Below are 25258 nucleotides of genomic sequence, written 5' to 3'. Positions count from 1 at the left end.
ACATACAATTAAGTTTGTAATTTTTATCCCCATTTTTATTCCTGTAGGATCGTTCTTGATTTGAAGAGTTTCTAAATAGTCTCCAGTTAAACACCTATCTCACATAAATAAGTTCAAAAACATGCCCCTCATATCGCAGTAGGGTAAATATATTTCGACGCACGGTCCTTTAGTCCGCAGTTCGTCTTCCACTAAGTCTTCACGACACATTGCTTCTTGACCATGTAATGTAGTAAGTGGGCAATGTTAACAATGTCTGGTCAACGTTGGTCTACGTTTAATCCCGAATCGTGTTAACTCTCGGCGATTCCTAAGGGATCTTGTTGAGTAAGTAATTGTGCTGTACTGCATAAAACCTCTTTGTTTGTTTGTGGTAATATTAAATATCGATAAATTATAAATCAATTATGAATTATTCGTTTGTTATCTCTCTACAATAGGTTTTAGAATAACTTAAAAAAATGAGATAGAAATAATTTAATTTTAAGCGATATTAATCAAATAATTAATTATATACTGAATTAATGTCTGTCTTCCTGTTACGCTTTCACAAATAATGTTCTGATTTAGTACAATTTGTGCTTGCTTGTCTAGGTCTTCCTTGGACTTCATCCAACAGATTTTTTAAATCAACATATATAACTTCAATACATGAATATACATTTTTCAAAAACTTTTGTTTATTCTCAAGGATAAAAAATGTTTCTGTGTTTCTATAAAATTTATTACATTTTCTGAACAAATTATATTCAGGAAAACATTTTTTGTTTTTCCTAATATACCTTTATTTTTTGTTTTAAAAACGATCTTCATTTATTTGCACGAAATCATTATTTAAATTTCAATAGAACTCACGTCAATAGCAAAAAAGTAAAGTCATTGACGATTTATTTAATATCGGGAACGGACGACTAGTTTCATACCCAACCGGAGTCCTTAATCACGAGTGGTCGCGATTAGGCGTCGCGAGTCGAGTGGTATTAATTAAAATATTATAAATCCGCCTGACGACAGTTATGATAATAACGTCATTTGTGTTTTTAACATTAAATCCGCGCTCTAGGTCATAAAGACCAAGCGTGTTTTCAAACCGGAACAATTCAAGTTGAGCTTCAATTTATTCATAGTACACAAAAAGTCCCCACACTATTTATTATTCAGATCAAGTTTCCAGGCTTTTTACTTTGCCTGTATCTACTCCAAATTGCTTGAAACGAGCCCCTCCCCTTCGTAGTTTTTGTTTTTTCTTCCAACCAAAAAGTTTTAAGTCATTAGTCTCAGCACATTTAAGTTCCCTTATTGTGGGTAAAAGGACCACTGTCATATTAAAAGTCCTGCTTTGTAGGTAATGCTTTCCGTCTGACGGTATTTAGAGATTTATTTATTTGGACTTTTTTCTTTAACCTTTTTTTGTGATTGCGTAGGTTGAAGGTATTAGTTATGGAGGCTGACTGGTATCTGAAAGGATATTGGCTTTTGTTGGTTTGTAATAATCCGCTGTGAATTATTATGGAGACTTTATTCTAATATTTTATGTTACGAAACATAAATATTTTTTACACGTGAGAAAGGATTTCTTCTTGTTCCATTACACTCATTGCAATGTCACAGCTTATCACTATAGACACAAAAAAGGACAAGTTTTCAAGTAGTTTGTTTTAAGTTGTAAGTTTTTCTTAATAAATAAAGATTTATGCTCAACGTCTCACGACTACTCGTATTTCTTGAAGCCACAGTGATGTCCTTAACTTGGTCCTTTTGTCCGTATTACAGACGTTTAGATATATGTCCCGTCGTTTGTCGTATGCACAAAGCGTGTCGGGCGCTCAGCGGTTGACTTGCTAATATCCTTATAAACTTGCGTTGTTTACGTAAGCCACTGGTCCTTGGGTTTAAGATCGAGTAATTTATGTTTTGGTCGAATTACATTCGGTGTAATCTTAGGATAAGGATAATCTCTTCAAATTATATAGTGTAGGTACTTCTGGTCTAAATCAGGCTACAATTAGTAATTATTTTTAGAATAGCTCTTCCTGGAAAAAGACAAAGGTATTTTACGTAATTTTCTGAATTAGCTCAAGAATTAAACTCCAAAATTATGTGGAATCGAAAGGTTAACTAAAAATCGCGTGTTAGATAATGTACTTAATTCAAGGAATAAAATTGGTCCTTCCATCCAAATGTGAAATAATTTACCCTCGCAATTTTATAACGTGGCACAATTTTAATATAATTATCATGCGGTAATTAGGTATATCATGAATGCTTAAAAGCGAATTTAAATTAACCGGCATATTGTAATGTTCGCTTGGCTTCACGAATATAATTAATTTAGACCTATTAATGTTAGAATTAACTTTGGATGTTAAATTAACCCATATTATATACTGTTTAATATACCCTTTTAATATTTTATTCTAAAAGTATTTAATTGTATATTTTTATTACTTAGCTCTCCATTTCCTCTGGATGTTATTTTAATTAAGAATAAAGTACGGGTCGCACTCGCACTACTGAGGGCTCCGTACAAATAGGTTTAAGATAAATAAATCGATTGCGTGCTAAATTTATGATCATAGCAAGCGTTGCTTAACCTCAATCTTTATTTATAGTAGATATTTGAATCAAAAGAAAATTTTAACTCTTTAGGTTTTCCGGTTCATGAGGTACAGCCTGGTAAAGGTCGAACGGACAGGCAGCTGGACAGACAGCGGTGTCTTAGTGATAGGTTCCGTTTTTAGCCTTTGCCTAAGGAACCCTAAAAAGTAATCAATCTGCATAAAATCATGAAATCGCAGAAAAACCAAAGCTGTATCTTAATCCAATGAACTTTGAAACTGAAACAACATTAAGGGTAACAAGAGCTACGACCTTAGGTAACCATGGCAACGTGCCATATAGGTCACTGTTTTCTCACTCGTCTTAAATCAAGAGGGCGACGTGAAAAGCTCAGAGCAACCGTTCAAAACACGATTGTGTCATCGACCTTCCTTTGTTTATGTTTATTTGAGCTTCAGAATAAGAAGCATAAATAAAGAGGAAAATGTGATTAAGTGTCTTTCTAACAAGTTGGAACACTGATCGCTGTTTTCAAGGTAGTTGTGTTTTTTTTTATTTGTGTTCTGTATTCGAATTGTAAATCCTTTTTATTTGAGTTTTAAGTTTTGAATAATTGTTATCGTCTTTAGGGTCTGTAGACAAGTTACATTACTCCGAGCGCTAATGCTGGCAAATTCAGGTGGAGTGAATTGACAAGGCAAAATCACGTCACTTGTTGAAACGGTAGATACATATGAACAGTTGAAGATTTTAATTCTAATGCGACGTTTAGCAACAAACATAAAATTTGCCTATCTTAAGAAACAGATAGGCAAATTTATAATTTATATAATGAAATCATTTCTGGGAAAAAGCAGAACTTCGTTTTGCCGAATTCAAATTTAAAATGTGGATAACCTCATGAGCTACAAATGTAAAAACACTTTTTATGTTTTACTACTCCTCTAATACGCAAAGAAATTGTGTATAATTGTTGGTTTCTCCAAGGGCGCAACCCAACTTCATTCAATAAATTCATTAAAATCGGTCCATTCCTTTAGACTATTGGCAAACACACGTACAGTAGAATTCTAATTCTTATACATTAAGATGGTACCTACATATCGTAAACATGAAAAAGGTAGTCGCTACAACTTAAGTTTCAGTGGTACGGAACATCACAACTTTCACCAATTTTTACATTCAGTTAGCGATGAAGCGTCACAAGTAAAACAAATAAAACAGTCGTAGAGAAGTTATTATTTATACAAAAGTTTCTTTGTGAATTTCTTTCGTAATATTTACTGAGTGATTTGTTGGTTTCGTGTAAAGAATACGATTAGCTGTTGTTTTCTTTCACTATTTCCGATAATGGCCGATGTTGCACGATGAAGTACGATGGCGTGAGAATTTATTGAACGATGTTTTGCAGTTGTTTTGCGGTTGAGGAAATAAATTAATAGGATGATATCCTGTTTAGAAGTATTCGATGACTGAAAAATTGATGTTGGAGATTCTTTTTTGTTTTTAGAACTAAGGCAATTTAGCAACGGGAGTTTCTTAATGTATAATCCTTGTGGCTCTAAGCAATTACGGCTGTTATTACAGTTTAAGGCGTAGAAGCATTGGTGGTGCGCACAAATGCGGTCGTGCGGTGGTAGAAGTGTCAACACAATACACAAATTAAAATGTGAAAAATGAACAAAGAATAAACAGAATGAAAAATGTATGATTGTCTCTTCTTTTATAAAACTCAAGATCTTTTATAAAACCTTCATAATGAAATATTATTTTTCGATATTGATATATCAAAGATGCTTACCTACATGATGGTCGAAAAAAATCCCTGTAAAAACGTTTTTTTTCTTAAATTTTATTTTCATGCTCTAATCTTTTGTAAAAAGATAACTCCTTTACAAAATTATTTGATCTTATACAGAACCGTGCATAGTTTTGAAGATTTAAGCATACAAAGGAATATAGGAACAGAGAAAGGGGCTTTGTTTTATAATATAAACAGATAGGTAACACATCCATTGTTTATAGCTAAGTTTACAGACCAGTGATAAAACAAATCACTAATTAGGTTCAAAGTAACTCACGGATCACTTTAAGAGATGAGAGTGAGAATAGCGGGGCTAAATAGGGCTAATACCTACCTGGAGCAGCCTGCAGCGGAAATGCCCTAAAGCACTAGATATGTAGAAAAGGTGTTACATAATGGCCCCAGTACACAAAAGAACAAACCTACTGTCAGCGTGTGTCCTGGGTTTGATCCCCGCGTAGAGCAAGCATTTCGGTGATCCACGAATCCTTGTTCTGAGTCTGGTTGTCTTGTGCATATGACTTTAATGTAACAGGTAAGGTACAGTTTATAATCCTTATTGCGTTTTTTATAAAAGAAACACAAATAGACGAGAAAAGAGGTTTTTAGTCAGTAAAAGTTTGACACTCTTTTCCGCTTGATCCAAAGTGAGAGGAGTCATGCAATGACTTCCCATTCGGAGAAAAAGGTTCTATTTGTAACTCAATTAGCGGTTCACTCGTTCCTTAGATAAATATTTTAGATGTACGGGAAATATTCCGGCTGGATCTTTGTCGAGTTGATTGTGTTTGTAATTGCAACAGGCAGAGAGAATACTAATGTGTTGGCTGGTGTAAGCATTTGTTTATTGCTAATTGCCTTTTAAAGGACATGTTTAACCAACTGTGATGAGGTGATCTTGGTATGTTGTGAATGTCAATAACGTTGAAATAATAGTTGTAATTTAATAATAACTGGTTAAGCACTAGTCGGACACAAATTTGATGGTTCCGTTCAAACAAGCTAAAGAAAAACAAATCGGTATAATGAACGCTAAAAATTTAGACAAGTTCATGAAACTGCAGAAAAAATATATTTTATTTACTACTTGTATTTAATATATGTGTGAAAACAAAAGTGTTCATCCAAAGCTAGGGTGCCAGATTAGGCAGAAACCAAAAAAAGATAATCTGCATCAATTTTAATACTTCATTTCCCAAATTATTCTGTATAAAGCTAATCTATGAATGACCTATTTTTCTTTTAACTCATATTACGACAAGACCCTAAGAAAAATAATTTAAAGTCCATAAAAGAACCATAATGAAATTACTCTTATAAACTTAAACAGCACATAGATAGAACTGTCGGGAGTTTGAAACAAAACATGGCGTCCATTAAATGGAATAATTACCGGTTTAATGTTTTAATTACTAATTACAGTTGTTTTGGGTATAATCATTAGTTTGAATATTTGTTTTATTGCAACAAACGGTTGGCTTTTACACCAAATATTACTTAGCTAAGTAAGTTGGCAAGGGAGCGGATGACAAATTACTTCATTAGGCTGAAAGAAATAGGAAAATGGTGGTAAAAATTGTGTGTTGTAAGAGGTACATATTTTTCTTTATAAATTTAAGATGGCATCCCTTCTTTGCTGTTACTTCAATGTTTGCTTTATGTTATGTTTTATAAATATTTGGTACTTATATTCATTGTAAAATAAGGTAACTATGTGAGATAAAAATACGTAACGAAATATTATCTATTTTTAGTAATTTATATCAAAAACCAAAAAGAGGAAAATTCAGCAAATTATATAAAATGGTCTCTGCGAATTAGGCTCATAAATAAAAATCCTATTAAATTATTTTCTACTTAATCGTAATGAAAAATGTATCATGTTTTGATGGTTAAAAAATCCAATGATTGATTACCGCATTTTCCAAAAATGTCTTCCTATTTGCTCTCTATCTGACCTTTAGTGTAACAACACTCATTTTATATTCATAGAGAGAGAGATAATTATGTTTTGCCAGAAGATGAGACTTAAATAGAGAGGGGAACATTTAAATAGTTAGAATATTGTTTTCATGTAAAATTTTCTTCCAAGATGGGAAAGTTTATACGCTTTTTTATGAGGCTTAAAAGATACGGTTACAAGGAGTTTTTGACTCAGATTATTTTTTAAGAGAGCTTGTTCCTGCTGTACACAACTTAAAATAGACTTTAGTCGTAGTTTCTTTATAAAAGGTTTATAAGCTGATAAAAAATTTAGTCAGAAATATGTCTTATTGTGATTGCTAAAATATTTTTTTTATTAATTACTTTGTACTACGAATACCCAAACTTTTTAGACTACAGTTTTGATTAAAAACCTAATATTTCGTCTCCTCTTTTCGTATCTCGATTTACATTCAAAATACATAGGAGACATTCAATGTTATTTTAAACACAATAAATGCCAAAGCAGAATGCTTGAACATAATACTACTGTTCTAAGTATTAAATGTTGTGGCAACAACATTGTGCATTGCCAGAGTCTTGGGATTTGTGAGCATTGTTCTTGATAGATGTAGCAACAAACGCGTTTTGAATTCAGATTTCCTGGTTTTGCTTTTCTATGCCTTGGTGAGTGTTTCGTTTCCATAAAAAGAAAAAACAAAACGTAATTTAATCAGACCAATTTAGTTTCTTTTTTTATCGTTGTTCTGCTATCCTGCGGCAGCAGTATCGAAACGCCAATCTGTTGGTTGTTCATGTACGCACCAAACCAATCAAATTCGACGGCATGACTCGCGCGAAGTTCGTTAGAGTCGCCAACGCCTCCTAGCGTCAGTTTTCAAAAAAGGAAGCGCGCGCGCGGCACGGTACGATATCGCGGCTCAACTAAAACCGAAAACCGATTACACCTCCTATTAAAACCGTGTGAAATCATCAGCCAGTAGCCTTCATCATCTCAGGATCACCAACGGAGTGGAAGCTCAACGACTAGTGCAGGTCGCAGCCCAGGATTCACAAGGTACGTGCGTGCATTGTATCTTTACTGTAGCCTGTCTAGGATCTGGCAGAACAACAAATAATTAACGTATTTTTTATCGTAAGACCACCTCCTGGTCTCCCCAGAGTGGCATCCGCATCACAATTTCATTTCGGCTGGTGCGAGTTGCTACATCTTTTTGGTGCCGAAACCCGGGAGCTTCCATTTAATTCTTATCGAATCGCCATATTGGTTTTCTGGTTAAAGGTAACTTAAAATAATCTCAATCGATCTATTGTTTTAACCATATCGCATTTTAAGTTGTCCCATCGGAACTATCAAACCATTCCATAATTTCGTAATTATTCATAACTAAACACGTCACGTAAACGAGCTAAGTAGGTACTTATCCTAAATTCGCCATCGAACAAAAAACTATAAAACTTCCGATTAGCTTGTGAGGGTACCTATGCCGATCTAACTACAAATACCGTCCTGCATGGGTATTCTCGCTTGTTACTTAACAATTATTGTGGTGAAGTCAAATTGTGCAATCACTTTTATCAATTTATCGGTGCACACTTTGACAACCCGCAATAAGTAACTCATCGGCTCATTAAAATGCAAGTGACCTACCAAAACAAATAACGTAATACTAAGTGGATTATCCGTTTTTTATTAAAGTGGTTTTCGTAGTAACATTTTGTTCATTAAATACTTTCATTCGTAAAAAACGTACGTCGTTTAAACGTACCTACGAGTATTATTATTCACTGTAGGTAGGTAGATTGAAATATCGTAAACCGTTCTATCAAAATAACGTATCAGTTACCTAGGTACCTACAAATAAAACTTCTCGACGAGTCGGTGATTAAATTTACCGTTTATTTTCACGAATTGAACACAGAGGTAATCAGCTGTTGCAGTACATTGTGTCTATAGTTCTATACAGTCATCAATCGACCCTGTCATATTATCTGTGTATGCTTATAATATAATATCCGAGTAGCTAGATTTGCTAGTTGGTAACAATAGGGATACCTACACCGTACACGCGTCTTGTAACGTACCTATTATACGCGCCGAAGTTCGGGGCGCGTTTGGGTAGGATACACTGTCTTAGCGACCACTACCTACTTATTGCGGATGATACTTGCACATAAGTAGGTACATTTATTTAGTGCTTAATTATAATCCGTAAGCTTAACTCTGTATCGAAATTCTTCGCACATTACAAGAAATAATATCTCATAGCTTTGTTTTGTACCTGCTTAATAAACTTTTTTTAAATGCCGCTTCTCGGAAAACCTACCCGCAGGGGTACATTAAAGAAATCAAAATGTAATGAAGTAGAATATTCGACTCAAGATTTACCGTCTTTGCGTAGGAAACGAACCATTTCTTATAACCGTTTAAATAAAGCGCTGGAGATAGGTATTTTAGCCGAAAACGATTCTTCTCAACTAAATTTGTTTTTGTCATATTTTCAAGACATTAAGCAACATGCCGCTAGTTTTGAGGATGCGCATTTTACGATCCAGGAGATTCTCGATGACCCTGAAAATGAGGACAATGACCTTCAAGAAAGGTTTGATGCAATGTATTACAGATTGTTGTCAATCCATCGAACGTTATCTAAAACTGAATCAACTCGGTCTTGCGACACTGTTTCGTCGAATATTCGATTACCGAAAATCGTGCTTCCTAACTTTAGCGGCGACATTAAAAAATGGCCTGAGTATTATGATACGTTTAACACCTTAATACATAACTCAACATCGTTAACCGACACTGAGAAGCTTCATTATCTCGTATCGTCTCTGAGCGGCGATGCGCTGCTTGTTATCAAGCCTTTCCCTCTGACACACGAACACTACCGCGACGCATACGAAGCACTCACCGCGCGCTATAAGAATAAGCGGGATCTTGCGTTTACGTGTTGGCGGGATATTTTGAAAATTGAATTTAAGGTTTCTGACGCGCACGCATTTCGAAGGTCACTCGATTTATTCGATGAAAACTTAAGCATTTTAAGGACTATTAATTTGCCGGTTAACCATTGGGATTTCATTTTAGTGTATCATATCTTATCGAAGGTCGACCAGAGGCTTCGTCGGGATTTTGAGGAAAAACATTCCGATGTAGAACTTCCTACTTATAACCAATTGCGAAATTTCCTGCAATCCAAGTGAGGCTTTATTGCGAGACACACATTTTGTTGAATCGGACAAACCTCAACCGAGGTCTAAATCTGCTCACCCGCAGCCCCAACCGCGCAGTTCTGCGTCACACACACTCGTTGCCGCTAAGTCCGCTACTACACAACAACTGAATGAAGGGGTACCAACGAATGTCCCATACACAAAAAAAATGCACGTTTTGTTCAGATTTCCATTCCATTGCCGCATGTCCCGAGTTTCTTAAAAAATCGTTTGATGAACGTTTGCAGATCGCTACTGAGAAACACTGGTGCTTTAACTGTTTGAATCCATCTCATCAGTTAAAAGATTGTAAATCTATATTTTCGTGTCGCATATGCAAGAGAAACCACCACACCTTCCTCCATCGCGATAAGTCTAGTGAGTCAAATCAGTCTTCATCGACATTAGTGTCAAGGTCGTTAACACACACCACTGTTCTACTGGCCACAGCAATGATTCAGGTCCGTGATGCCTTTGGCTCAATGCAATCGTTCCGAGCTCTTTTTGATACTGGAAGTCAAAGCAATTTTATCACGGAAAAGGCAGTGAAACGTCTAAGCTTACCACTTAGTCCAACTAACGACAACGTCAGCGGTATCGGAGATGCTTCAGCGCCGATTCTTGGTGACATCACGTGTTTGATAGGCACAAAGGATAAAATCTTATTTAAATTGAACTTGCACGTCATATCAACAATATGTGGCGATCAACCGATAGCAAAACTTAATACATCTGGGTGGACCCACATTGAATCGAAACCCTTAGCAGATCCTGGTTTTGATCTCCCGGGACCTATCGACATATTGCTCGGCGCGGAGGTGTTTGCTGACTCGCTTCTAAATCAACATATCAAAGGCAATGCAAATCAACCGATAGCTCTTAACTCTGTTTTCGGTTGGCTTCTTTTGGGCAAAACTCGTCTAGCTTCAAACGCCTTAGTGCACGCATCGGGTAAAAACGACATCGACTTGAATTCGTTAGTTCAACGTTTCTGGGAGTTAGACTGCGTACCCAAGGCGTCTCTTCTGACTCCAGAGGAGGTGTTTTGCGAACAAAAGTTCTTATCCGACCATTGCCGCGATACGTTTGGACGATACACAGTACGCTTACCATTCAAAGATGATAGCGAACCGAAGTTTGAAGGTTCTCGTGACGTTGCACTTAGACGATTTCATGCAATAGAACGTAGGCTGTCTCGTGACCCTGACTTACAAAAGGAATACGCGAATTTTATGACAGATTACTTGGACGCCGGTCATATGTCTTTGGTTCCCGGGAATGAACTCAGTCAGGGGAAATATTATATTCCACATCATTGCGTTTTGCGTCCTGACTCTGCTACCACCCGTCTCCGCGTTGTCTTTGACGCGTCGGCCAAGGATGCCCACTCTCGGTCTTTAAACGACACTCAACTAATCGGTCCCAAGTTACAACCGAACATTCTAGAAATTCTATTGCGATTTAGGGTACATAATATTGTTTTTATGGCTGACGTTCGACAAATGTACCGTCAAATTCTTATTTCCCAAGCCGATCGTGACTACCAGCGCATTTTTTGGAGAACCACTCCTACAGAATGTCTTCAAGAATACCGTTTGAATACTGTAACATATGGCGTTTCATCTTCACCCTTTCTTGCGTGTCGTACTCTGCGACAGCTTGCCGAGGACGAGGGCAATCAGTATCCCATAGCAAAGGGAATCATTCTGTCTGACGTATATATCGACGACGTGGCCAGTGGTTCCGACACGCTAGAACACGCCCAACAGGCAAAGGACCAACTAATCGCCTTGTTCAAATTAGGTGGCTTCCATCTTAGGAAGTGGGTGTCTAACAATGCGCAACTTCTGCTTGACCTCCCTATTCAAGATCGTCTCACTGGTTCTGTCTCTCTCGATAACTATGAAACTCAAATTTTAAAAATTCTCGGCCTAAAATGGGATCCTCACACAGATGCATTTCTTTTCGAAATCCAACCTCTCGACCGGCCTTGTACCAAACGATCGATTCTCAGCGAACTAGCTAGAGTGTTCGACCCTCTAGGATTTTTGTCTCCCATTACAATTCAAATCAAAACCTATATCCAGAAACTTTGGATCCTTGGTATCGGATGGGATCAAACACCGCCTGATGAGGTCATTGGTATGTGGAATACTTACAAGGTTCAATTATCACAGTTATCTCAAGTTCGAATTCCTCGCTGGTTAATTTGTTCTGATGTCAAATCGTTCGAGCTTCACGGGTTTTGTGACAGTTCCGAGGTAGCGTATGGTGCGGTAATATATTTTCGGGTTACTAACGGCAGCGGCAAGGTCACAACGTATCTGGTCTGTTCTAAGGCTCGTGTAACACCTCTTAAACGAATTTCATTGCCTCGTCTGGAGCTCTGCGCCGCAGTTCTTCTATCAGAACTTTATAAATTTGTTCGTGACACTTACCTTGATCGCATTACGATTAACGATGTCTATCTGTGGTCAGACTCGACGGTAGTTCTTTCATGGTTGCGAGCCCATTCTTCCCGCTGGGTAACATTCGTCGCCAACAGAGTCAGTCAAATCCAAGATCTTACTGCAACTGCGTGCTGGCGCCATGTACCTTCAGGAGATAACCCTGCGGACGTTTGCTCTCGTGGTCAATTACCCAGTGAGATCGTAAACAACTCCTTATGGTGGGCGGGCCCTGATTGGCTACGTAGGGATCACTGTTCCTGGCCTTCTATCCCTGATACTGCCTCTCACGAGGATGAAGTACTCGTTAATTCCGAAGAACGCAAGTGTGTAGTCTTATTAACCGATCAACTTGATAAAACCTTACCTGACGGATCCATCATCGAGATGTTATTAAATCGTTTCTCTTCATTGTCTAAGTTGGTAAATGTCCTCACGTACGTATATCGCTTTATCGATTATACTCGACATCCCAATCAGGTGAATCGAAAACGATTTCTTAATAACGTTGAACGTCATCACACTCTTATAAAAATAGTTAAACATGTACAACACACCACTTTTCTCGAAGAAATCTTTCATCTGCAATCAAAAAAACCCTTATCAAAACCTTTTCGCAAGTTAAATCCGTTCCTTGATGATCAGGGCGTACTCAGGGTGGGCGGTAGGATTTCGCGATCAGGTCTCGAATATGAGCAAAAGCACCCCGCCTTCTTACCTTCTAACCATCCTTTTACTTACTTGGTCATCGACTTTATTCATCGCAGTTATTTACACCCAGGTATTAACACTACACATTTTCTACTACTTCAACAATTCTGGATCATAGCTGCAAAACGCGTTATTCGTCGCCACTTGTCCAAGTGTATTCAATGTTTTCGAACAAATCCTCAGCCATTACAACCTTTTATGAGCGATCTTCCCTCTTATCGCGTCAATCAAGTTAAACCATTTTCCGTGGTCGGTGTCGATCTAGGCGGGCCGTTCCGTATTAAACTCGGTTCACATAGAGGCGCGAAAATGGATAAGGCGTATTTGTGCTTGTTTGTTTGCCTGGCGACCAAGGCGGTGCATTTAGAAGTCGTATCGACGTTAACAACTGAAGGGTTTATTGCTGCTTTGCGCCGATTTGTAGGAAGACGCGGTCGGTGCAACGTAATTCACGCGGATTGTGGCACTAATTTTGTTGGTGCAAAAAACCAGCTCTCAATTTTAATGGAACAGGCAACGAATACAGAAAAAATCGAATTTAAGTTCAACCCTCCCGGCGCACCGCACTTTGGCGGCGTCTGGGAGATTCAGATTAAAGCCGCAAAATCTCATTTGCTTCGGGTTGTGGGTGATCAGGTTTTGACTTTTGAGGAACTAACCACTCTTTTTGTTCAAATAGAAGCCATCTTAAACTCAAGGCCACTTTGCCCTATTAGTTCCGATCCAAACGACCTGACGTGTCTCACTCCGGGTCATTTTCTTACTTTAGAACCTTTGACAGCCGTTCCCGATGAAGATCTTTCTAACGTAAACCTAAATCGGCTTCACCGATGGCAGCTGCTCCAATCTTTTCAACAGAGTTTTTGGTCCAGATGGAAATCAGAATACTTAAATTCTTTAACGCAACGAGCCAAATGGACGAAACACTCTAAACCGTTACAGATAGGTTCTATGGTAATCATTAAGGACGATAATCGTGCACCATTGCATTGGACACTTGCACGAGTTGTAAACCTCCAGGTGGGTGCTGATGGGATAGCTCGGAGTGCATTGGTTCAAAATGCTGACAAACAAATTATAAATCGACCTTTAGTTAAACTGTGTCCCTTGCCTATAGAGGACTCTGCTTAGCTGTTCTAATCATATTAACCGAACTTTCAACCCTTATCCAAAACTTTATTTAATTCTCTTTAGTTTTAGTATTCAACCTTTCGTCAACTAATTTTTTGTCTTTTAACCAGAAAATACCATAGGCATTTTGGTGGGCGGGATGTTTCGTTTCCATAAAAAGAAAAAACAAAACGTAATTTAATCAGACCAATTTAGTTTCTTTTTTTATCGTTGTTCTGCTATCCTGCGGCAGCAGTATCGAAACGCCAATCTGTTGGTTGTTCATGTACGCACCAAACCAATCAAATTCGACGGCATGACTCGCGCGAAGTTCGTTAGAGTCGCCAACGCCTCCTAGCGTCAGTTTTCAAAAAAGGAAGCGCGCGCGCGGCACGGTACGATATCGCGGCTCAACTAAAACCGAAAACCGATTACACCTCCTATTAAAACCGTGTGAAATCATCAGCCAGTAGCCTTCATCATCTCAGGATCACCAACGGAGTGGAAGCTCAACGACTAGTGCAGGTCGCAGCCCAGGATTCACAAGGTACGTGCGTGCATTGTATCTTTACTGTAGCCTGTCTAGGATCTCGCAGAACAACAAATAATTAACGTATTTTTTATCGTAAGACCACCTCCTGGTCTCCCCAGAGTGGCATCCGCATCACAATTTCATTTCGGCTGGTGCGAGTTGCTACAGTGAGAGTAAGTTTGTTTCAAAGTGTAAATAAGCATGAGGTTCTTAATAGTCTCGTGCTGGTGTTGTCTTATTGTTTAAGCAGGTTTCTTAGTCAAGGGGTAAAACAGGAGTTTATTACTAAGACTTTTTTGTTTGTCTGCCACCAGGCTCTATGAGTATATTCGCTAGATACTTAAAAATAGCAGTAAGCACTAAAAAAGAAAAAGTCAAGCCCCGGTTGTAACAGTCATAAATTGTTTTGAAACAAATAAATTTGGGACCCCTTTGTTTAAAGTGTGGATTCACCTCAGCTACCTTAGAAAAAACGCTTCAGAAAAACACACAAATATCAAATAACCGTTGTCATAAATAACGATTTGTCTTCAACTAGGATCATTTTATCAATTCTATAATTTTGTTAACGATTTTAAAGTTTAAGTTAAACGAACAACAACGTGTTTGGTTCATCTCGGTGCTCTGCAAGTCTAACTGTGGTATTGAGTGTCTGTGGTCGACGTTCCGGGTAATTTTAGTGTCATGAATGGACAGTTGCCGACAGCGTTTCACACTTTGCAAACCAAAACAATTATTTATTGTAGTTTATAGAGAACTATTTTTATGCCATTGTTTAAATTTCAAACGTCTACTTACGTAGGTTTGGGATTTATTTTATTAGCATGCAAGAGAATGTAGGTCTGTGATGTGATGGGAGTGGTGATCTCAACGACTAGGCTAACCGTGAAGTCAAAGTCCTTTCATAACCATAATCATTTTCTATTAAATTTGTATTTTTATAAACGTTATTTAACAAATAAAGCACTTTGGCCATAACTTATTAAGATAAAGTTACCTTTATAAATTATATTAGGTCTAAAGAATGGTTAAAAAATGTTGGCATCGAAATGACTTAAAAACTTTCTTATTGCTAGCCGATTATTTTAAAATCCTCCACCAGGCTTTATGTTTTGGCACTGACCAATGCTCGTTAGTCCGAAGCCTGATTTTTTAATTTCCGAACAACATCAATATATTTAAACTACTATAAAATGGACCATACCCTCTTGTGAATATTCGGAACCTTTGTATGGGATACAATAAACATTTCCCCTTACTTTCATAGCTGCATTGGCTGAGTTATGTGGGTCTAAGCCGCCATAGTTTCGGGCCTTACATAAAAATGTCTATCTGATAACTTATTGGGAGCGCGGATAACGTGACGTAGTTCCATACACGTTTCAGTTTAGAGGTTTTACGATTTGACCAATTGATAAGTCAATTAAGAAGTTCCATTAAGTAGGTATTAGTAGTTGAAATAAAGGATACTAAATTTAATTAAGTGTAGATTGGGTATTATATCCTCCTTTGGTAATCCAAGAAATTAAATCATTGCTTTGCGAAGGATTTCACAAACATTCAAGTCACATGGATAAAGGCATTCAGACTCAGGGGAAGCTCGACGTTAATCTGGATTCCGAAAAGTTTGAAGTAGAATTCATAGGCGTCGGCCTATGATGCGTGAGACTGAAAAAAAAGGCAAAAAAGATTAAGTTTTTCAGTCCATTTGAATGTTTGGTTTGGTACAAATATTTAAGTAGAAAACTTTCCATTAAAGTGATTCTAATACATAATGGATAAAAAAAGTAGTAGTTCCGAGTGAATTTTCTGTATTTCGCTTTCTTGTGATATTACTTTGAGGCTCATAAAATAGACGCTCATGTAAATACCAGTTTCTCAATACATGTAAACGAAAATCGAAGGAATTCATGTTACTGGCTCGTTTTTTTTTCTCCTCTTTTTTATGGTATATTTTGTTTGGCTGTTTCATCTGATTTATTCTTTTATTTTACTGTGATTTCTTGATTAATTTTACTGTTCAACTGGATTTTATTATGCTATTCCATGAGATAGGTTTCCACGGGAATATTGAGTAAGGGATGTTATTTTAGGTCGTGTATGAAATGTTTGCACATGTGAGTTTATGGATAGTATATCAGAAACATGTAATTTTATATTTTCGTATAAAATATTATTGGTGGACTTATGTCTGATTATTAGGGTTGTATCTATCGGTCTTTTATGTTAATTTCTTGTCTTTAAAAAACTATTTTTATGGCTTTCGTTTCGAAATTTTCCGTTTATGAGCTACATGATTTTTGGAATTAGTTGCTTTTGTTCTGTGAGGAGCTCGTGGTTAAACTGCAACTAAATAAATAAATGCGGACAACATCACATACATTGTTCTGAACCCAAAGTAAATTGCTAAAGCACTTGTGTTATGGAATTCAGATACAAAGAAGGTGCCACAAACACCGCAACTGCACAGATGGATCGATCCCCCGCGACCTGCGTGCCAGTGTGTTAGTAACAAATTTAATTTTCGATGTTATTAATAAAAGACTTCAGTAACCGCGTGCTGCTCGTGCGTGCACAAATATTGCTCCTTCAGAATCCAGATCCAGTCCCTCCAAAGATTGTCTCGCTTCAAGCGATAAGACCGCCTATTATGGCTCCATGTAACTATTTATTTGAATCCAATCCTGTATAAAAGTGGTGTGAAATTTAGACTATTCTATCGATCTATTATGTTCAAGCAAGTGAAATCTATTGTGTACCAGTAGTCCAGTTTCAGTACAAAATATTTCACCAGGAAGAGTAATTGTCGCATTGCTGTATCTCGCTCCAAGGCCTCCTGACTTCACTGAAGCGAGCCACATTAATTACGTACAAGTCTCCAAGGCATATGATGTGTAACAACTCTACACTACAGTAAACAATAATTGCGTGACCTTTGTTTACGTAGGAAAGTTTTGCTTATTGTGTACCATAAAAAGCGTATAAACAAGGAATATGTGAGTACAATGTTTGTTCAAAAGGCTTATGTTGATAAAGCATGTCTTGTGTTTTAAAGGTTAAAAATTTTTTTTTTAAAGTTTTTTTATGACTCGACATTTAAGTCTTATGAATATTAATGTCATTGAATACGGTTAATGGTTATTATTGCTTTGCACTCAAAGGATAAAAACAGGACCACATTTTTACATACCGGAATTGGTTTGATAATTTATCAAAAAAAAATATTTAAAATTTTATGTCTTTAGTAATTAAAATGGCCGAGAATAAAATTGACAATATACATTTTCATGATTAGTTAATATTTTGTTTAAAATTACACAAAATATCTATTTTATTCCTTGTGGAGGGTTGATTATCCCCAAGCGTGGTGAAGACAAAATACAGAAAAGACAATGATAAACAACGTTATTTCCTTTTAAGTTTTCAATTGACCTTAACAAGCGTAGCAAGGGTTAACCCATGATGTAACAAGCACACAAACACACACACACCCACACACCCTCTCTCTCTCACTCAGACACACACACACAAATATAAACTGATTTACATTATATTTAAAAAATAGATTTAACCAAAACACCGTTGTCACTGACAATTCCTGAACCAGTAATACCTTTACCAGTGTCACCGGCCAGGAACAAAATTAAGTCTTGTAATTTCTTTAGGTTCCGAAACACGTTTCAGTGGTGTTGTATTCCCCAGATTATCCCAAGCAGCATCTAATGCTTTTCGATCTACTCCCAATTTTACCATAATATCACTTCTCACAGGTCCAGGATTGATGGAGTTTACACGAACACCACTAACTGCGAGTTCTGAAGCCATTGATTTAGTGAAATAATCTATACCAGCTTTGGACACGCCGTAGGCGAAACCGACTAGACCAGGTGCGTGCACCATTGACGTTGTACTCGAAATATTCACAATGTTCCCTTTTGTTGCTATGAGATGACGAACAGCGAGATGGGTGAGCAGAACCACTGAGTGGAGGTTCGTCGTCATTACGTCGTTGTAGATTTCCGTAGCATTTACGTCCGTAATCTTTCCTAAGCTTGAGGTTCCAGCGTTGTTTACCAGGATGTCGAGTTTTCCAAAATGTGTCACTGTTTCTATTTTAATTCACCTGACATCATTTACCTTACACTAACGATGACTAGAGGACTGCTGCATTTCTTTGCTACTTCAGAAAGCTTCGCTCGATTGCGTCCCATGATCGCTACTTTAGCACCTCGAGCGGCAAATTCGATGTCGGTGGCAGCTCCAATACCAGAGCTCCCACCAGTCACAAGAACCACTTTATTGTTAAAATTCATATATTTGTACGAATAAAAGCTAACAATACATAAAATGGATTGGGTGTCCATTTATATGAATTTATTATCTAATCTACTCTATTGTGTAAATAAATCTAAAAATTAAAAAAAGCCATTTTATATTTTAATGATGAATCATTTTGTCTAATGTGTGCGTGTAAACTACGCAAGCGATTTTTAACAAGAGCGAGTTGGACTCACTCATGAAGGGTTCCGTGGCTATCATCTTAGAGTTTTAATAGGCAAGCTACAGCCTCTGACTACTATGCCGGAGGTCATGGGTTTGATTCCCACCCAGTGCAAAAGTTTTTCTGATGAGAACGATAATTTGTTCTGTGTCAGGGTGTAATTTATCTATAATTTGTATGTATTTGGACACATATAAATCTGTTTATCATGTCTTAGGGGATGTTGATGATAGATGTTGTCCGATTGTCAGAGCTACCAAGTAATGCACACAAAATGTCATTAGAGGATATATGACAGAGATTATAATGATACAATTTTATATATATGACTTTTTCAGAATATGCTGATCTCACAATTTTTTGGAGACTGCGAATTTTCTATTTTAATGAAACTAATCTGTTGCATACGAGTATATGAAGGGCTCTCCGTTGATACCACTGAAGCGTGGTACATATATTCCGTATTCTCTTCTTCACGTAGGTACATACCATTGCCATTACCATCATTAAACAAACACTAAATTGTCATTATGTAACATTTGTTCAGGTAGGAAAATTTTGAGACTTAAAAGCAAAATTTTGCAATGTAAAAGTTACCCTTGCTGATGAAATGCTACTTATAAGTATAACGGAACTCGAAACGCAAACGATTGACAAAGCATCGTTACATCAACGTGACAGCGTCATTTCTAATCACCATACCAATTATGGTGATAAAAATGAGATCACCCTCCTTCTTACAAGTCATGTATGACTTTTTGATCTAGATATGTTTTCGAGTCATCCGTGGTGTTCTGTAGGCTACCTTGGATGACTTGTGCAATGATGTTTATTTTGCCGTACTAGTGTACTTGACGTACATATTGTATGTTTTTTTTATAGATACTATCGTGAGAATGATTTATTATTAAAAGATGCAACAGTTTACTCACGCGTATTTATCGCGCCCCCTCTAGTTCTGGACGCAACCGAATTACTTAAACACGTCATCGTGATCCACGAATGCTTGCTCTGAGTCTGGGTGTCTTTGCGCACGAGATTTTTATGTTTCTGAAACCGTCCGTGGCACAAGGGTTAAACTCCTTAAGGCGGGAGTCGTTTTTCTCAAATAAAATAATCATAACATCAATAGCATGCAAAATATCGGCTTCATTGGAAACGAGGAAAATGGTCAAATTTAACTTACAATATTTAAGTACCATGCTAGAGTAATAACACCTCTAGTTTTTGTCGCTTATTAAACCAATAGACGCAATATTTTTGTTGGTTGGGACCGCTTGGGATAAGAAGGACACAAAACTTTAATAGGAAGACTTAGAAAGCTTTCCAAAATACTTCAGTGATAAAAGATTCCGGTGTTTCTCGAGATAAGCGCGTGCAAATACAAATACAAACCAACAAAATGATAATAATGTTACAATTAAGAAAAGAACAGACAAGCATGACTTTGATTCTATCATAATTAGTGGATCGATTCTATCTGTTTTTACTTAAATCTTATCGTTCCTGTTAAGTATTGATAAAAAACATATATATAAAAGCAAACCAGATTCGTTTTGTGTACTACAAGTTTGTGGTCTAGCAAAGCATCATGAGTTTCAACAACAAAGTGGTTCTTGTGACTGGTGGGAGCTCTGGTATTGGAGCCGCCACCGCCATCGAATTTGCTGCTCAAGGTGCCAAAGTAGCAATTGTGGGACGAAATCAGGCGAAGCTCGCAGAAGTAGCAAAGAAATGCAACAATCCTCTTGTCATAATTGCCGACTTTGAAAAAGAAGACGATGTCAAGAAAGTTGTTGCAGAAACAGTGATGCATTTTGGGAAACTCGATGTCCTGGTAAATAACGCTGGAACTGCGAGCTTAGGAAATATTACGGACGAAGACGCCATGGAAGTCTACAACAAAGTTATGACGACAAACCTCCACTCGGTAGTTCTCCTCACACATCTTGCTGTACCCCACCTTACAGCAACCAAGGGAAACATTGTAAACATCTCGAGCACCGCTTCAATGGTATACGCCAATGAGTTTGTTGGTTTCGCCTACGGTGTGTCCAAGGCTGGCTTGGATTACTTCACTAAATCGATGGCTTCAGAATTGGCACCTGCAGGTGTTCGTGTAAACTCTATCAACCCAGGACCTGTAAGAAGCGATATTATTGTAAAATTGGGAGTCGAGCAAAAAGAAATGGATGCAGCTTGGGTGAAGCTTGGGGATAGAACACCACTGAAACGTATTTCTGAAGCAAAGGAAATTGCTGACTTAATTTTATTTTTGGCCGGTGATGCTGGTAAAGGTATTACTGGTTCAGTTATTGTCCATGACAACGGGGTTTTGGTTAAATCTGTTTTTTAATATAACTACATCGTGTCCTTTCAACTCGATCGAGTAAAAACTAAAATAAATTTCTGACCTTCAGAACATATTGAACACTTTTCTTTTATTTTAATTACGACTTGCTGTGCTGAGTTTGACATACGACCTTTATTAGATTTAATGAACTAACGATGCTGTAACATCTTTCATTTAAAAGAGACACCGGCAGAATTTGGTCGGTCCGCTGGTCCCGTGACTTTCCCTTAGCATCTTATTTTGGAACGGTGCTCCCATAGTCATCAAGCTATATAAATTTTGAATAGCGTATTCGACTAGTCTATGAAAGATTGTAACGCCTTGCCTTATACCGACACAAGAGAGAGACACTACACCGAGACTACATGTTCCCTCCCCGAGGGACCAGGTGTCTAGAAGGATTCTCCCGCCTTACCAAAAAAAAAGGATACTTGTCTAAATCTTATAACTATAATTAAAAATCGTTTTTCATATCATTAAGAAGTAGGCGGATAAGTATGGTTGTGGGGCCCAGATACATCACTTACTAGTAAAAAGTGTACTGGTAAGTGACGTCACACGTGGCTTTAAATCACTGTATCCCTTCAGTTTTGGTTTAGGAGATATAAGAAAAAAAACATATCAAAAATTTCTTGGAAATCAACAGATTTTTTGACAAATACGTTATTGGCTTAAAAAAATATTATTTTTGTTCTACTTCTGCAGTTACATACATTGCGTAAATCATACTATAACAGAAAATTCTATTCAGCATAGAACTAGCTTTATTGTTTTTTTTTTTAAATCAATTAGCCAGCTTCGCTACTGCATAACAACAATAATTATTTAGCCGCGAAGTTTAATGTTAAAACAATGATGACTCCCAAAATCCATGAAATTGAAGGAATATAAAACACTACTTTGTTTAAAAAAATCGTAAGAACGCCTTCGAAAAAAGCGTTGTTGTAGAATATTTATGTGTTCCTAAAAATCGTCAGAGTGGATCAACCTTAAAAGGTAGTCATGTTGTTGTGGATTTTTTTGTAGAACGTTTTATGTAGAGCGAGACTAGCTGTTGCCTGCCACTTTGCGTGGTTATAAGCTTGTAAAGAATATAAATGTTTGATAATAATTCGTATATTTCTCCCAGTTTTTGAAACATTTATCATTGCTGCTTTACTCCTGCTAATGATAGCATGATAATAAATAGCCCATAGTCTTCCTCGATAAATGAGCCTCTAACAGAGATATTTTATTAATATTGCCTGTTGCACCGCTTTATTTATTTGAGTGTTAAATTAAGTCCGTTATGATACTAAATTTTTTTCAAAACTAATTGCCGTCGTCATATATTAGACAGACTTCAATGGCGTGCACCTAGGTAGGCTTATGTCCAGCTGTGGACGATAATGGGCCCATGAAGATGATGACGATGATTATATTATATCAAATAGTACAATGGAGTAATTTAAGTACTGACTAGCTGTAGAGTCAAACATTGTTTTTCATCGTCGGATCGTCTAGTGAGATCTGGTGAGGATGTATAAAAAGGGGGAATAAAAATAACCCGATTCTCAGACCCATAATTTCAAAATCGACAGAATAGTTTCGAAAGCGTATACTAATTATTTTAAAATTTAGGTCATTTGATAGACAGGCGAACAGAATTTAAAGAAATACAAGAGAGCTGAAGATAAATTATAACCAGTAAAGTTTTAAACACAAGGAATTCTTAAGGAAAAGGTCATAAAAATCGGGGAGATATTATCACTTCTAAGCCTGAAGAGTTTTTCGTTTGTATGCACTAATATCAGGAACTGGTCTGTTTTCATAACATTTTTCATTATAATATCAATTATTCAATATTACTCCAATTCATTGAGGATCTTACAAATTAGTACAAATTACAAAAACGGGTAAGAAGTTAGCACTTGGTTATTCGCCTGCGTCAACGATGAACGTTTCGTAAAAATAAGGTTCTGACGGTACTGTCTCCCTTTAAAGCATTTGATTTTGGGGAACATCTTAGGAAATATTACTATTTTAACCTAACTCCGGCGCAGAATAATTATATTGTTGCTACGCGGTACTGAAGCCGGTTGATTTATTTTATAAATTGCTGCCTTAAACCTGCTTCATATCATAGCCACGCGGACGGAGTCTCGGGAAGCAGCAGTAGCAAAAAATGTTCATATTTATTTTGTGTTTATTAAAATTGAGACATTTATAACATAATTTTAATAATTATATTTTTTTACAATAAAACAAACAAGTGTACAAGGAGCACCTTTCCAAAATAAGATTCTTATGGCAAAGTCATTAGACCCCCGAAAAATTTCATCTATGATTCATTTAAATGAAAAATGTTCCAACATAACAAGTACATCAAATAGGTCATGTGCCAAACTGCTTACACTTGCAGTACAGCAAGTGGTGATGAAACATGTGAAATTAAATTTAATTAAGGACACAATGTGATTAAATTAAAAAATAGATTTAACCAAAGCACCGTTGTCACTGATAATTACTGAACCAGTAATTCCTTTACCAGTATCACCGGCCAAAAATAAAATTAAGTCAGCAATTTCTTTTGTTTCAGAAACCCGTTTCAGAGCTGTTGTATCCCCTAACTTCACCCAAGCTGCATCCATTTCTTTTTGCTCGACTCCCAATTTCATAATAATATCGCTTCTTACAGGGCCTGGGTTGATAGAGTTTACACGAACACCTGCAGGTGCCAATTCTGAAGCCATCGATTTAGTGAAATAATCTAAGCCAGCCTTTGACAACCCGTACGCGAAACCGACAAAGCCATGGGTGTATACCGTTGAAGCGATGCTCGAGATGTTTACAATGTTTCCCTTGGTTGCTGTAAGATGGGGTACAGCAAGATGTGTGAGAAGGACGACTGAGTGGAGGTTTGTCGTCATTACTTTGTTGTAGACTTCCATAGCATTCTCGTCCTTAATTCCTCCTAAGCTCACGGTTCCGGCGTTATTTACCAGGATGTCCAGTTTCCCAAAACGCTTTACAGTTTCTGCGACAATTTTCTTGACATCGTCTTCTTTTTCAAAGTCGGCAATAATGACTAGAGGATTGTTGCATTTTTTTGCTACTTCTGAGAGCTTCGCCTGATTGCGTCCCACAATCGCTACTTTGGCACCTTTAGCAGCAAATTCGATGGCGGTGGCGGCTCCAATACCAGAGCTCCCACCAGTCACAAGAACCACTTTGTCGTTGAAACTCATGATACTTTGTTATATCACAGACTTAATACACGAAACGAATCTGTTTCGCTTTTAAATATGAATTTCTTATCAATACTTTGATAGAAACGATAAGATTTAAGTAAATACAGATAGTATCGATCCACAAATTGTGATAAAATTAGAGTCATGCTTATCTGCTTATTTAATTGTAACATTTTTATCAGTTTGTACGTTTGTTATCGAAAACTTTTATTACTGAAGTATTGTGACAACCTGTTTTTGACTGCCTTTTTATTAAAACTAATTAAACCAAAAGCGATGTGGTTTTAGTAGTTAACATGGTATCGTAGCTTAAATCTTGAAAGAGTAATTTGACACCCCTTCTTAGTTTTCATTTAAACTATCTTTGAACTCTTTATTTAAACCTCGCTATACCACTGCCTCGTCAGTACATGATTAAGGACGCCGGTTGGGTGCAAAATTAGTCGGTCTATCCTGATAAATACTTGTGAGTAAACCGTTATTCAATAAATAATTATTTTGCATGCTTGTGCTTATTGAGTGATAATACAATATTATGATATTGCATTACCACGCATACCATAATGATTTATTATTAAGAGTATGTAGTCAAAGTGAATCAATCTTTTAATCTCTAATTCCAACTGAGACACCATGAAATGTCTCAGGAATTATTAATTAATTTGGAAACGATTTGAGATGATGAAAAAAAATTTTTTTTTTCAAATTTTATTTTGTTCTATGCGAAACATTTTAGCGCTTTACATTGTTGACATTAAGAAAAAAAATACAATAAACAAAGACATCCATTACATAGTGGACTGTACTGACAGTAGGTAATGTAAAATAGGAATGAAAGCTTCATCTGCAGA

General features: G+C 36.9%; 4 protein-coding genes across 4 annotated transcripts; 2 read left to right on the top strand and 2 right to left on the bottom strand.

The window, feature by feature from the left end:
- Positions 1-9975: 9975 nt before the first annotated feature.
- LOC113508720 lies at positions 9976-14311 on the top strand. Its single transcript, XM_026891805.1, has 3 exons — positions 9976-12393; positions 12865-13488; positions 14258-14311. The coding sequence occupies exons 1-3, from the start codon at positions 9976-9978 to the stop codon at positions 14309-14311; spliced, it is 3096 nt and encodes a 1031-aa protein (XP_026747606.1).
- A 3567-nt stretch (positions 14312-17878) lies between these two features.
- LOC113508719 (monensin polyketide synthase putative ketoacyl reductase-like) lies at positions 17879-18862 on the bottom strand. Its single transcript, XM_026891804.1, has 2 exons — positions 18838-18862; positions 17879-18432 (listed from the first exon to the last, which is right to left on the bottom strand). The coding sequence occupies exons 1-2, from the start codon at positions 18860-18862 to the stop codon at positions 17948-17950; spliced, it is 510 nt and encodes a 169-aa protein (XP_026747605.1). The 3' UTR covers positions 17879-17947.
- Positions 18863-20352: 1490 nt separating this feature from the next.
- LOC113492076 (uncharacterized oxidoreductase TM_0325-like) lies at positions 20353-21255 on the top strand. Its single transcript, XM_026869361.1, has one exon. The coding sequence runs from the start codon at positions 20416-20418 to the stop codon at positions 21178-21180; it is 765 nt and encodes a 254-aa protein (XP_026725162.1). The 5' UTR covers positions 20353-20415; the 3' UTR covers positions 21181-21255.
- A 2124-nt stretch (positions 21256-23379) lies between these two features.
- LOC113492075 (uncharacterized oxidoreductase TM_0325-like) lies at positions 23380-24434 on the bottom strand. Its single transcript, XM_026869360.1, has one exon. The coding sequence runs from the start codon at positions 24402-24404 to the stop codon at positions 23640-23642; it is 765 nt and encodes a 254-aa protein (XP_026725161.1). The 5' UTR covers positions 24405-24434; the 3' UTR covers positions 23380-23639.
- Between the last annotated feature and the right edge of the window lie 824 nt (positions 24435-25258).

The sequence above is a fragment of the Trichoplusia ni genome, chromosome 3 (assembly GCF_003590095.1).
Source record: "Trichoplusia ni isolate ovarian cell line Hi5 chromosome 3, tn1, whole genome shotgun sequence".
Lineage (NCBI taxonomy): Eukaryota > Metazoa > Arthropoda > Insecta > Lepidoptera > Noctuidae > Trichoplusia > Trichoplusia ni.
The sequence above is the reverse complement of the archived record's forward strand: the minus strand, read 5'-3'. Positions and strand labels throughout refer to the sequence as shown.